This window comes from Cherax quadricarinatus, unplaced genomic scaffold (genome assembly GCF_038502225.1).
Source record: "Cherax quadricarinatus isolate ZL_2023a unplaced genomic scaffold, ASM3850222v1 Contig1100, whole genome shotgun sequence".
NCBI classification, from domain to species: domain Eukaryota; kingdom Metazoa; phylum Arthropoda; class Malacostraca; order Decapoda; family Parastacidae; genus Cherax; species Cherax quadricarinatus.
Window position 1 is genome coordinate 88,297 of NW_027196126.1, and position 15,487 is coordinate 103,783.

The following is a 15,487-nucleotide window of genomic DNA, read 5'->3' on the forward strand; positions in this document are numbered from 1 at the left end:
TGATGGTGCCTTGAACAGTTGATAAACAATATACTGTAGTTACATCTGCTGTGCACATTATGTGTATGCTTTCTATATGTACTGCAGACTGTTTAAGTGTATTTTATCTCATATTTACAGTTTTTCTGTACACTAACCTTCCCCAATCTAACTTAACCCTACCTTACCTTAACATACCTTACCTTACTTAACCTAACCTAACCTAGGCTAACTTAACCTGACCTAACCTAACCTAACTTAGAAATGGGCAGCATACCTTATGTAAAAGTGTGACATAGTTATTAGGAGGAAGGGTTGTTTAGTGACTCTAGCAGTGTATTGCTATCATTTACTTGGGGATCTAGCATTACAATGTAATACTGAGATGTTCTTGGTGTTTCTGAAGGTAGTTTTTGTTTGGCAAACTTGGTCTGTTGTAAGTTGATTATTATGAAGATCAGAGAGGAGACTTGAGGATCAGCATTGAGACTCGTGGACTATAATATAGTATGTAATAAGGAATTAATGATGAGGAAGAATTAAAATTATTTTATGCTTCTAATAATAAGGGTAATAAAAATAATTATTGTACAATGACAAGGTTGTAACAGTACTAAAAATATAGTAATTTTATAAAGAATAGTAATAATAAACAGAAAGATGAAAAAATATAAAAATTTAACTAAGTATAAGGTATATCAAGGGTGCATAAAATTGAATGTATACACACCCATGTCAGTTTTTTCTTAATAGTTCTTGTTCTTGTTAATTTTCCTTTCATCTTCATGGGGAAGTAGAGAAGAATCCTTCCTCTGTAAGCCATGAATGTTGTCAAAGGTGACGAAAATGCCAGGAGCAAGGGGCTAGTAACCCCTTCTTCTGTGTATATTACTAAATGTATAAAGAGAAACTTCAGGTTTTTTCTTTTTTGGGTCTCCCTTCATCAGTGGGAGATGGATGTTGTTAAGATAAAAACATAAAATTGATTACATAACAAGATAAGAGTAATGTATTTACATAAAACAGTGTGATACCATAACAGATATTCTAAAGTTCATATGAATACACATGAAAAGTGTTACCAAGGAAAAGTTAGACACAGATTTCTATACAAAAGACAAGTTAGAAATCCATTTGGAAGTTTCGCAAGATACAGTGCATGAGTAGGGTTCACTAGTGGAATTTATGTAGTTGACAGAGTGAAAGAGTGATTGAAAAGTATCTCAAAAAGTAAAAAAAAAAAATACATTAAGGCCTTTCAAACATGATCTGTTCAGCCCAGTCCCTATGTCGAACCAGGACAAACTATATACTCATACATGTACCCCTAACTTCCTAAGCTAAAAATATATTTAATAATTTCATGTTCAGATATTGTGACCTTTATCATGTTTAGCATAAAACATATAGATTGTCAAATGCAACAATCTAAAACTTTCAGTGAATGCACCTAGCCTTTTCTGCTGTATTGCAAAAACCAGAATTTTGTTGTATAATACTTATTATTAATATACAAGTTTCCTTTTCTATATATGGGTTTACTGTATGTGAATTCACTTGTTATATGATGTGTAGTTTCTTTTGGTAATTCTGTGTGTAATGTAGATTTGTCATAGGTGATTGGTGTGGTTTGCAATGTGTATTTATTTCTTATGTGGAATTAAGTGTTGATGGCCTGAGTTCTATGGTCTTAAAATTCATGTACTTTACTATATAAAGCCAGGGACACCTGTACCAGTTAATATGATTACAATTCACTATTAATTTTTTGCTTACAGATTGTTTTCAGTTTCAACACTGGTACTGGAGCTGCACTGATGCGATCAGAACAATCTTACGATGATGGTGCATGGCATAGTGCAGTAGTGGAACGACGGGATGAGCACGGAATGCTCTTTATTGATGGTTTCCAGGTTGCTAATGGCACTGGCAAAGGAGATTCCAAATTCATTGACCTAAAGGTTTGAAGTATTTTTTAATTTTTATGAAAGCTTATAGTGCATTAAGAAAATGAAACTAAAATGTTCTTTTTGATTAATATTTAATTTATTTTATGATTTCTCATGGATACAGAAATTTACTCTTGACAATAATGAAGACACTGGTGCAAGACAAGCTGTTATTGTTATTATTCTCACAGTGAAAGCTCCTCTTCACCTGTCTCTTCTTCATATTCTTTCTCCTATTTGATTCACTCTCTTGGCTTGAGCTTAAATTAAAACTGAGAGTTTTATGTGTGAACAGGAGCCTGTGTACTATGGTGGTATTGCTGCTGAGGTTGCAGATGTGGTCCGACCAAATACCGAAGGTACTGAGCTCTCTTTCAATGGATGTCTGAGAAACTTCCGCTTGAATAACCAGCGTGTTGGCGGTTCACACGATGCTTATGGTCTTATCCGCTGTTCTGCTAATGTTGAACCTGGCATATTCTTTGGGGATGGACCTCGCGCTAATGTTATATTGCGTAAGTTGAAGCATTCTGCAGGTTTTGTTGTAAATAATTATTATTATATTCTCAGAAAAGCATTAAATTATAGGAATAATTTGAACATGCAGTGCTTAAATAGAAAAAAGTTGACAGTGCTTATAATATTGTTCTAGCGCTAATAGAACACCTAATGAAAAGAAATTCAAGCTAAAAGTGCTGTAATTATATACATAAAAAATATATAAAAAGAGTAAATGATGACTAATGCTATATAGGAGGGCCCCATTTCTACCGCTGTTATGTTCTCATACCCGATAAGTGAAAATCGCCTGCGGGTGGAAAAGAGCAGTTTTTTCTATATCGAATGCCTGATAACATGTTTACACTATTATATATTAAAGTGCTCAGTGCAGTTAGGCATAAAAAAAAAATGCAAAATTAAAATAATTACACAGTATATGCAGTACTTGCCTTACAATATGGCACAGGTTGCCCTTCTCTTATGCAATTGTTGTGCAAAAGTTGCAGAAAAGTGGAAAAAGCACTGAACATGATGAACAGTGGTTAAATTGGAAAACACCAAAAGTGTGGAGCACCAAAAAAGAGGGTGCAGAAAATGTGGGGCTTTTCTGTACATCTAAATAGAAAATTAAATTTTTATACTATTATTAATGTAATTAATAATAATAACAATAATAGTAACATTATTATTATTTTAATAAAAATTAGAAAACTAAATTTGTTAGGGTCATGCATTTACTGTATTTGGTTGAGTTAAACTAATTAACTGACAAATCAGCAAAACAAATATCTGGAGGATCAAATAATTTTTTTTTTTTTTTTATATATTAACACATCGGCTGCTTCCCACCAAGGTAGGGTGGCCCAAAAAGAGAAACCTTCATCATCATTCACTCCATTACTGTCTTGCCAGAGGCATGCTCACACTACAGTTATAAAACTGCAACATTAACACCCCTCCTTCAGAGTTTTGGCACTGTTGTCTTATATAATTAGTAAATGAAAGAAATGTTGTACTGTGACAGGAACAATACACAACCTGCTCTTGGGAGACTGAAACTTACGAAGACATTTTGGTCCGACTGGGACTGTTAACTAGTCATACAGAGTTTATCTCTTAAGTGTAAGTTATTTGTGTATTATAACTTCTACAAATGTGATGGGAGGTAGAACTATCAACACTGGGATCTGGTGAAGTAAGAACAAGTTGTAAACAAGTGTTTTCAGTCTTGGAAAAAAAACTTTATGTAATGGAAAATAGGGGATTGTTAGCTATGTAACTGGATAAAGTTTTTTCATCTGGATAGAATGACTCTTGCATTATTCTATTTTTAATATATTCTCACCACCTGTATAGCCTGAAATATTCAAACAAAATAGTCTTCTTGCTAGACTATACCTTTATTAACCCTTTCAGGGTCTGCGCCATAGATCTATGGCTTTACGTTGAGGGTCCAAACCATAGATCTACACCATGAGCTCAGTTCACTTTGATAAGCTGTGAGCGGTAAATTTGGGCCTAGATATGAGAGAATACATCTATGTGGTATGTGTGCACCACATAATGCAAATCCTGCAGCACACAGTGCATAATGAGAGAAAAACTGAGAGTGTAATTTTCGATTAAAACAGTAACTTTGCAGTGTTTTTTCGTAGGTTTTCTATAGTTGTATTTGCGATTTCTTGGTCTCATTTATAGAATGGAAGACATATTACAGAAATAGAGATGATTTTGATTGGTTTTAGTACTGAAAATGATTGGAAACTGAGCTCAAAGTAGCAGAAATGTTAAATTTTTGCCGATGTTCAAGAGTAAACAAATGACCTTACACGTCTAATACATGTCAGCTGGTGGGTCTAATATACATTCACAAATGTGGTGATATTATTTATACAATTATTACAATATTTCATGACAGTAAATTTCTATTTTTTGGTTTGAATAAAAATTCATTATGTGAATTGAAAATCAAAATGGAATTCATTTGTAAAGCCTGAAAACGTAACTAATGAACAGAGGAAATGTTAGTTTAGTGCCAGGAATGCCTGCATTGTTTATTCTGGACCCTATTTTGAAATTGGAATATTTTGAACTTTTCACTAAATTGGCCAAATTATCAATTTCCAATTACGTATTTTATTTTGTAGTTGAAACAGTTGAGTTGGCGATTTCTTGTGCTCAGTCGATAGAATAGAAGTAATACTAGTGAAATAGCTAAGAATTTGGTTGACTGGAATAAGGTAATTGGCCTATATTGGGAGTTAGTCGGCAAAATCGCCAATGCATAAATATCACTGACACATCAAAATTCGTGAAAGCATAATTTCGTCAATTTTCCATCAAATTTCGTACTTCTTGTTTTATTACCTTCAGAAAAAGATTCTCTACCATTTCATAAAAAAATAACAATTATTTTTTGAAAATTCTTGGACACTGGTGTGCACTTTGAAATTTGGCCTCTGGACCCTGAAAGGGTTAAATGGTTGACAGTTTTTTGCACTTCAAATGAGTGCAATGGGGAAAAGTGTCTGATGATGACAAATTCACTGGCACACTTACCATCATTTGTCTTTAACCCTTTCAGGGTCCGTCCCGTAGATCTACGCCAAAATTCTAGCGGCGTCAAATTTAGTGCAAAAATGCTCATAGGCCTACATGTGAGAGAATGGGTCTGCGTGGTGGGTGTGCGTCGTAAGCAAAAATTTTAGGCGCCCGCATAGCATTGTGGGAACGCCGGCTCAGTTACCTTTGTTCACCATGCCTCGTTGCAAGGCAGCTCTCACTCCAAGGAAAATTGGGACCCTCCTCTTCCTATCTGATGGTTCTGACACTGATGGAAGTGGAAATGAAGACGAATTCTTTGGCTTTGATCAGTTAGTGACCGAAAGGAATGGCCAGGATATCGATAATAGCGCAGAAAACCCTGACAATCCTCAACCTTCTACCTCTAGTGTGGGCACTCCTCAGTCACGGTCAGTTGTACCTCATCGCAAGAGAAAACTATTATTTTCGCGTGGCCAGGCCTCTGACTTCAGTAATGATGATAGTGACGTTGATCGAGTGACTAATGAAAATATTCGAAAACCAGTGACAGTGATTGATTATACACAAAACATGCGCTTGGTTGACAAATGTGACATGCAGATTGGCTTTGTTGATTGTGTTCGTAAGAGTTACAAGTGGTACATGAAACTTTTCTTCCATCTCATGGACATTTCAATGCTCAGTGCATATAATATGTACCAAATGAAGACTGGCAACAGACCACCGTATGGTGAATTTTGTTTGTCTGTTGTCAGACAACTCATAATGAAGTACCAGGTAACAACACCTGCTATACAAACAAGGTCCTCGAATTCCTCAGGATATACCCAAGCGTTTGAGGAGGGAAGGTGATCATTTCATAATACAGCTTCCTTCAACTCAGAAGAAATTTGCTCAGAAGCGATGCATTGTCTGTGCACAAACAAAACGACGGCAACAAAGACACAAAGACACTCGGTTTATGTGCGAGGAATGTAAGGTACCTCTGTGCATGGTGCCTTGTTTCAAGGAGTTCTACAAGCTCCAGCAGTTCTAAAACCATGTCCAGTGATTGTAAATATGTAAATATATGATAGAACATTAGTATTATACAAAATTTGTGCATGTTTATTGTAATAAACAAAAGTGGTAAACAATAATATGATAATAACTTTAGTGTGGTTATTGTGTTCAGTAAAGTGAGTTTATATATATACATTATATACAGTATTGGTCTCTCAGGCCCCAAATGTTAGTAGGAAAAGAAAAAAATTAGAAAAGAAAAGGAAAAACTACAAAAAACGTTAAATAAAGTAATGCACGTATGTGGAAATCGTCGATGTTGCCACCACCCGGTCATTTTGGGTAAACTTCTTGGCACTGTATCTCGGTACGTACTGATCAGAAAATTTTTTTTGTCTTATTACCTTCACAAAAATATACTCTTTAATTCTGTAAGATTTTTTTTTTTTTTTTTTTTAAAAAATTTCTTGGACAATGGAGCACCACTTCAGATTTTGGCCTTGGACCGTGAAAGGGTTAATATATTATGTATACCTCTTATCCTCTCTTCAACCTAGAGACAGTGAATGCCATATCTATCAGTGTCATGGACAGCTTAGCGTGACTGTCAGCGTGCCTCGTTGTCCCGGTTTTTCTCTTGTTTTCACGGTCGCTCTTACGTGCTAGAACTTTATTTTGTGTCATCAATCCTATACGATACATCCCTCTAGCGCCTGGAACCAATCTTGGGCGGAAAACATTATATACTGAGTCAAAAAAGGAGAATTAGTGTGCATTACCTAGCAGAGTTTACTGCCAGAGGGGAATCATAGGCCTGTTTCCCGTGTGAAAAAAATAATAATAATTGAACTTTGTGTCAGAGGAAAGAAAGTCTCCCTGAAAGCATTGAGTATACATAGTGTATAGTGTATACTACAGTGGCTCCCTAGTATATTGATGATAAAGGCTAAAGTGTCATTTGAAAACAGGTGAATTTGTAAATGAAGTGATAAGCCTATAGAGGCAGGTGCCAGAAGTCGCCAGAAACTTACCACAGGTCAGCTGTTTTTAATAATCTTCCTGGCTTGCTAGTGTACTCGCATATAATCTAGTGATACCAGTGAATAGCAGAATACAGTGTTGTAGTAGCAACTAACCAGTATTATAATGGTACTTAGTGGAGTGGAGTGACTTTCATTAGTTTCTTTTTCTTGAAATACCAGACGTTATTGTGAATTTCATATAACCTGTAGTTACCAGCGGTCGCAATATACACAACGAGAAGCAATTATTACTACAGAAAAAGCGTCCTTCCTCCAAAATTTGCACCAGTCAACTATAGTGATAATATAGCATTTATTGTGGTGGAGACGGAAAAAACAAAAATAGAAAAGCCAGATACAGCGATTGATAAACAAAGAGGTCGACTGTACGTCATTGTAGGAGCTGCCAGATATCACCGGCTCTTCAACACGCAAGTTATACTTTTGTATCAGTCAAATCACATATTACTCGGGTAGATAATTTCCAGTAGATCCTTCATGTGTTAGCTCAAATCACCGACCAGTATGTTTTAAATAAGTGACCCACTGATCAGAGCAGATCGACTGGTCCGAACCCTTGACTGGTCCGAACCCGGGACTGGTTTCAAACAGTTTCGTTGGACAATAAAGCAGACTGTAAACGGATGGGTTTGTAGGCGCCCTTATAAACACAAACATTAAAAATCAGGAACGTGACGGTAAGCTGTCCAATATACAAAAAGAGTTAGAAACAGAAATACAAATAGCTAGAGCTTCATTTAAGGTTATTAATATAATATTCAAGAGGTTGCTAGTAGAATTGCAGTAAATCAACCATTCACATCATTATGAAGCTGTGTGTAGTCTGTGGTCAGTCAAACAAACGGGCTTCCACATGGATAAATTGTCATTTTTGTGGAAATTGGTGTCACGCTCCTTGTGCAGATATCCCAGAACTAGCTACAAGCAGTATTAAAACAGAGAAGTGTTTTTGGGTATGCCCAAATGAGGAAAATCTGTGGACTAAAATCACAAGGGTATTAAAAGAGGACAACATCAAAGCTGCTTTCATAGAAAACCTGGAAGCTTTCTACATCAGATGGGAACATAAAAAGTCTGGGCTGAATGGTACTGCCCTTGATACTGGCCATGTAGTCACAAACTGTAAGGCTGGAGGTGATGTCCTGGTAGTCAGTAAATGTGGGGCTGATAGTGCTGTCCTGGGAGACAGTAATGGTGAAGCTGGAGGTGCTGTCCTGGGAGACAGAAATGGTGAAGCTGGAGATACTGTCCTGGGAGACAGTAATGGTGAAGCTGGAGATTTTGTCCAGGTAGTCGGGAATTATACGCAGGAAGGAATACATATAAATGACCTCATAGAAGACAGGAGCCATAGTAGGGAAACAAGTGTAGTCAAAGATAAGATAAAACCAATATTGCAAACAAGAAATACCGCAGGAAATAGCAAACAAGAGGACTCCAATAGCAATAGTGAGGATAAATTACCAAAAACAACTGGTGGGAGCTCCATTGTTGGTGCTAGGGAGGATAGGAATAAGACAGGGAAACATGCACCAACAGGGAATACAGTCACAGAAACCCAAGGCAAACGGAAACCAAGCCTGTGCACATACTATGCACTTGGTATCTGCTGGCATGGGAAATCTGGAAAAACAGATGGGACATGCAACTATGACCACCCTAGAAAATGTCATGTCCATATGACAACAGGAAAATGCAAACTCCCTTCCTGTAAGCTTTTTCACCCTGAAATGTGTACCTCTTCAGTACAGGAAAGACTGTGCTATAACTTAAATTGCCAGGCATACCATCTAAAGGGGACAAAAAGATACAAAACATCCAGGCCATGGGAAAACCTGGGTAGCCACAGACACTCAAGAGGGAGAGGTTTTTTAGTGCCAGGAAGGAAAAAAAACTGGCAGGAAATGGCAGAAATCGTACACCAAATCCAGTCATTCCTGGAGTGGAACCACAGTCGATGGCCTCCACTCCAAACCAACAGATACAGATACTAATGCCGGAAAAAAAATCCCCCCCCAGTACCAACAATACCACCAGTCCGATAACATTCTTCTTTGCAAATATACAGGGTCTAAAGCCAGCAACAAACAACAAAATACCTTTCATCCGTGGACTGCTTGCAGAGGCAAAGGCAATGTTCGCGGCTTTCACTGAGACCCACATAAAGGATCACTTGGACAACGAAATATGGATCCCAGGTTACAACCTATACAGATGTGACAGAGTGAACAGGCAAAAGGGGGGGGTTGGCCTGTACATTGCAGAGTCACTTGTTTGCACAGAACTGCTTAATGCCTCAAATGACGTAGTGGAAGTTTTAGCAGTAAAGGTCGAGAACCAAAACCTAGTCATTGTGGTAGTCTACAAGCCTCCGGATGCAACTTCCCAGCAATTCCAGGAACAGCTGTTAAAAATTGACCACTGTCTGGAAAATCTTCCAGCTCCTGCACCCAACATCTTGCTCCTGGGGGATTTCAACTTAAGGCACCTAAAATGGAGGAATATAGCAAATAATATTGTTGCAGAAATAACACCAGGAGGCAGCTCTGATGAAAACTCACACTCACACGAGCTTTTAAATCTCTGCACAAAATTCAATTTAAACCAGCAAATAATAGAGCCTACTAGACTGGAGAATACACTAGACCTCATATTCACTAACAATGATGATCTGATAAGAAATGTCACCATATCAAAAACAATATACTCAGATCACAACATAATTGAGGTTCAGACATGTATGCGTGGAGCCCCAGACCGACAAAATGAGACTAGTCACGAGGGAGCATTCACCAAATTCAACTTCAATAACAAAAACATAAAGTGGGACCAAGTAAACCAAGTCCTAACCGATATAAGCTGGGAAGATATACTAAGCAACACAGACCCAAACTTATGCCTAGAACAGATTAACTCGGTGGCACTCGATGTATGCACAAGGCTTATTCCTCTAAGAAAAAGGAGGAGTAGATGTAAAATAGAAAGAGACAGGCGCTCCCTTTACAGGCGACGGAAAAGAATAACAGAGCGGCTAAAAGAGGTCAATATATCAGAAATGCGCAGGGAGACACTCGTCAGAGAAATAGCAAGCATCGAACTTAAGCTAAAAGAATCCTTTAGGAGTCAGGAATCGCGGGAAGAACTAAAAGCCATAAATGAAATCGAAAGAAACCCAAAGTATTTCTTCTCCTATGCCAAATCAAAATCGAGAACAACGTCCAGTATTGGGCCCCTACTTAAACAAGATGGGTCCTACACAGATGACAGCAAGGAAATGAGTGAGCTACTCAAGTCCCAATATGACTCAGTTTTTAGCAAGCCGCTAACCAGACTGAGAGTCGAAGATCAAAATGAATTTTTTATGAGAGAGCCACAAAATTTGATTAACACAAGCCTATCCGATGTTATCCTGACGCCAAATGACTTCGAACAGGCGATAAATGACATGCCCATGCACTCTGCCCCAGGGCCAGACTCATGGAACTCTGTGTTCATCAAGAACTGCAAGAAGCCCCTATCACGAGCCTTTTCCATCCTATGGAGAGGGAGCATGGACATGGGGGTCGTCCCTCAGTTACTAAAAACAACAGACATAGCCCCACTCCACAAAGGGGGCAGTAAAGCAACAGCAAAGAACTACAGACCAATAGCACTAACATCCCATATCATAAAAATCTTTGAAAGGGTCCTAAGAAGCAAGATCACCACCCATCTAGAAACCCATCAGTTACACAACCCAGGGCAACATGGGTTTAGAACAGGTCGCTCCTGTCTGTCTCAACTACTGGATCACTACGACAAGGTCCTAAATGCACTAGAAGACAAAAAGAATGCAGATGTAATATATACAGACTTTGCAAAAGCCTTCGACAAGTGTGACCATGGCGTAATAGCGCACAAAATGCGCGCTAAAGGAATAACAGGAAAAGTTGGTCGATGGATCTATAATTTCCTCACTAACAGAACACAGAGAGTAGTCGTCAACAGAGTAAAGTCCGAGGCAGCTACGGTGAAAAGCTCTGTTCCACAAGGCACAGTACTAGCTCCCATCTTGTTCCTCATCCTCATATCCGACATAGACAAGGATGTCAGCCACAGCACCGTGTCTTCCTTTGCAGATGACACCCGAATCTGCATGACAGTGTCTTCCATTGCAGACACTGCAAGGCTCCAGGCGGACATCAACCAAATCTTTCAGTGGGCTGCAGAAAACAATATGAAGTTCAACGATGAGAAATTTCAATTACTCAGATATGGTAAACATGAGGAAATTAAATCTTCATCAGAGTACAAAACAAATTCTGGCCACAAAATAGAGCGAAACACCAACGTCAAAGACCTGGGAGTGATTATGTCGGAGGATCTCACCTTCAAGGACCATAACATTGTATCAATCGCATCTGCTAGAAAAATGACAGGATGGATAATGAGAACCTTCAAAACTAGGGAGGCCAAGCCCATGATGACACTCTTCAGGTCACTTGTTCTATCTAGGCTGGAATATTGCTGCACTCTAACAGCACCTTTCAAGGCAGGTGAAATTGCCGACCTAGAAAATGTACAGAGAACTTTCACGGCGCGCATAACGGAGATAAAACACCTCAATTACTGGGAGCGCTTGAGGTTTCTAAACCTGTATTCCCTGGAACGCAGGAGGGAGAGATACATGATTATATACACCTGGAAAATCCTAGAGGGACTAGTACCGAACTTGCACACGAAAATCACTCACTACGAAAGCAAAAGACTTGGCAGACGATGCACCATCCCCCCAATGAAAAGCAGGGGTGTCACTAGCACGTTAAGAGACCATACAATAAGTGTCAGGGGACCGAGACTGTTCAACTGCCTCCCAGCACACATAAGGGGGATTACCAACAGACCCCTGGCAGTCTTCAAGCTGGCACTGGACAAGCACCTAAAGGCAGTTCCGGATCAGCCGGGCTGTGGCTCGTACGTTGGTTTGCGTGCAGCCAGCAGCAACAGCCTGGTTGATCAGGCGCTGATCCACCAGGAGGCCTGGTCACAGACCGGGCCGCGGGGGCGTTGACCCCCGAAACTCTCTCCAGGTAAACTCCAGGTCATTTTACTGAGGTTCTGTGATCCACAGTGATTTTTAGCACAATGCCTCAGTTGTGCATTATGATGATATATTCAGACCAACTTTTTTCTCTCTTCTGTGAATTCCACCTTTTAATACTCGTACTCCTCTCTACTTAGAGGGTATGTTTATCAATATATCTTTAGTGCAGGGGAGGATATAATGGTGTACTGTTAACAGTATCATAGAAAAGATAGGTACAGAGCAAGGTTTTATTGTAACAGTGTTTTACCCTGTGTAAGTAGAGCCTTACAAAGTTGATAAAGTTTTATTTAGAGCAAAACATCACTATGAAAGCATGCTCTGTACCTTTTTTTTTTTTTCACACAGGGTTTGACAAGGTTAAGGATCCCTAGCTTTATTGACAAGCTATTTACAGGTTAAGGATCTCTAGCTTTATTGACAAGCTATTTACAGGTTCAGGATTCCTAACTTGATTGACAAGCTAAGAGCTGTTACCTACATCAACTCTTTTGAAAGCATTTTGTTGTTATGAGACATACAAGTAGGGAACAGGATGAAGTTGGAGCCATCTGTGGGCCAACAGTTTCATTTGATCAACTGACTTTATCTCGTTGACATCATTATGCTGTATAAATGTGTTCCACACTCGAGTCATCCTGGCTATACAGTGGACCCCCGCATAACGATTACCTCCGAATGCGACCAATTATGTAAGTGTATTTATGTAAATGCGTTTGTACGTGTATGTTTGGGGGTCTGAAATGGACTAATCTACTTCACAATATTTCTTATGGGAACAAATTCGGTCAGTACTGGCACCTGAACATACTTCTGGAGTGAAAAAATATCGTTAACCGGGGGTCCACTGTACATGTATATGATCTCAGACGAAGTGATGTTCTGGAGAAGGGTACAGCTAGAGTGAAGTTGCTACTTTCTGCCCGTCTTGTGGCATAAAAGCTTGTTTCACACTGTCCTCGAAGTGGATCCAAGTGTGGTACTTTGACAATATTGTCCTTGTATATAACAGTAAGGCCACCCACATCCCTACTGTGTTGAAGGCTCTGCTGAAATGACAGATCTATCTAGGATTGGTCCAGGCGAGAGATGAGACGTCTTGCTCTGTTCTCTACTCTGTGTCTTTTCTTCAGTTTAGAGCTGTTTGGTATCTCACCTGCCTACTCTGATGTATAATAGATCTTGGATAATAAACATTAACTCTCATCTTTTCAGTATCCACATTGATATACTGTCTAGTCATATTACTTTTCCTACATTACTTAGTGTGGTCTTCCTTCTTCCAGTTTGGGCATCTGTCCATTTACAATAACCAGGAATCATCACAGACTTCCTTATGAAAAACTTAGTTTTTTTTTTTTTTTTTTTTTTTTAATTCTGATCACTTAGTCTTGTACCAGCATTTGAAGCAATGAAATAGTAGTCCATTGCACTGATTGTTGTATCATTCACAAATTGCAAATGGTATACTGTGTTGCATCTTTTACCTTCATCAGTACTGTACTTTTGTTTACATTATTGCATGAGTTTTCATGTTTTCACCTTTTCTTGTATCTGCACTTACGTACTGGATTTTTGGGCTTCTTTTATGTCTGTCAGCCATTGATGATGTGTCAATCAATTTGAGATTTGGATTGAAGTGTTGAGAAATGGTTTAACAGCTAAGTTTAAAGTTTAAATATAAGGAAACTTAGCTTAGAAAGACAGCTCTCGTCCACACAGCTGCCCCTGCAGACGAGGTCTTGAGTAGCTGTCTTGATCATTTTTCAACGGGCTGAAATGAATTATATTATGTAAACAATAAATTACCCCTAGGGGGTGTTATGTCAGCATATTTCATTCAGTGATGGCTGACTTACGTACTTGTATGGACTCAAAAGTCCGCACCTCACTGCCGACTATAGGTTGATTACAAACTCCTTGCGACTCAAGAACTGCGCAGTCCCCCGTACTACAAGACATCTGTAACCCACCTTGCTCTTGTAGCGTGAGCTATGGTGTTCTTCACACCCTCAACAGGTATCGGTGACTTGATAGAAGCTGAAGTGTCCTTGGATGTCCACGTCTTCCATAGTCTAGGAATACGCACACTGGTACACTATGTTCCACAAGATTTATCTTTATTGTTCACAATCTTATCACTAAAGAAGCTGATCACACTTCTCTGTAAGTGTTTATTGTGTTTTGTGAGACACTTTATTCATACTAATGCACGGATCAATGTTCTTTGTTGGTTATCCTGGTGTCAGTGTGACTCTCAGTAGAGTCAAAAGTAATCTGAAATCACAGCGTCCTCCACCGTCACTGCCCCTAGCACATAAAGGAAAAGCTGACCTAGTACTTTTTGCTTCCTTGCCACTTCCTCCATGAAGCAAAGCAGAATGTTTGATTCTTGCTGTCTTAAGCATAGACAACAATGTACACTATCTTTACCATGGTAATAAAATGGGAGCAGGATTTTCCTTAATTGTCCTGCTAAGGTAAGAGATGGACTGTCTTTTATCCTTAACCTGTAAATAGCTTGTCAATAAAGCTAGGGATCCTTAACCTTGTAAAAAAAAAAAAAATACACTTTGCAACACTGGACTGCAAGGAGCGTCGGTCGCTTGACCACACGTCGCATACTGGTACTGCATCTGGGATCAATTACTTGCTGTAGCAGTAAACAAGATGCTTGCCCCTTCTGAGAGGGCTGGGCCCCTCAGGGCTGAAAGGGGCTGAAGGGGGCTGATACCCCCTCCTGGAGAAAATTTCTCCACATGAAGTAAGCTCTAGCTCTTGATCCTCACCCACCCATATCCCATTGACTTCTGATTGTCTGATATTAATTATTGTTTTTATTTGTTATAACCCCTGTATGGGTTCAGGTTCTACTGTATCAGTGTCCAGCTCATTCCATTTCTTTTTTGTAAATTCACACTGTGTATGCATACAAAATGCGATGTGTCTTTTTTCAGGCAAGCGATTCAGTGTGGGCAGAGTGTTTGAAATGACATTGGATGTAAAACCCAGAAAAAACAGTGGTGTTATTGCCTCTGTTCATGGCAGGCGTGATTTTGTGATTCTGCAGCTAAACAACGGTAGCGTTGAACTTAGTGTCGATAACGGAAAAGGTGTTATCACAGCGAGGTATACCCCACCATCGCCATGGATGTTGTGTGATGGCAACTGGCACTCCATCCAAGGTATGTTGTCCTCACATATCTTGCCAAGTTTCTGTGAATAAGTTTTTGCATGTTCATAATTATACATACTTATAATATGTCATAAATATTATTTCATTTGTTGTATACTGATTGATGATTCCTACATCCTGTGCCAAGTAACCTTAATGGAATTTTTTAAACAAAATTGAGTATGTCCACAGTGTGCAGCAACATTATTCT

The 15,487-nt window shown here is 38.9% G+C and overlaps 1 protein-coding gene across 4 annotated transcripts in view; it reads left to right on the plus strand.

Moving 5' to 3' along the window:
- The window catches only part of LOC138851589 (laminin subunit alpha-like), a gene marked incomplete at its 3' end in the record, with an annotated part of 94,103 nt that extends 78,817 nt beyond the window's left edge, over nt 1-15,286 (plus strand). For all 4 annotated transcript variants that reach the window (XM_070080844.1, XM_070080846.1, XM_070080842.1 and 1 more), the window contains 3 exon segments: nt 1,758-1,940; nt 2,224-2,443; nt 15,059-15,286. In XM_070080844.1, the coding sequence (XP_069936945.1) occupies nt 1,758-1,940; nt 2,224-2,443; nt 15,059-15,286 (631 nt within the window).
- Between the last annotated feature and the right edge of the window lie 201 nt (nt 15,287-15,487).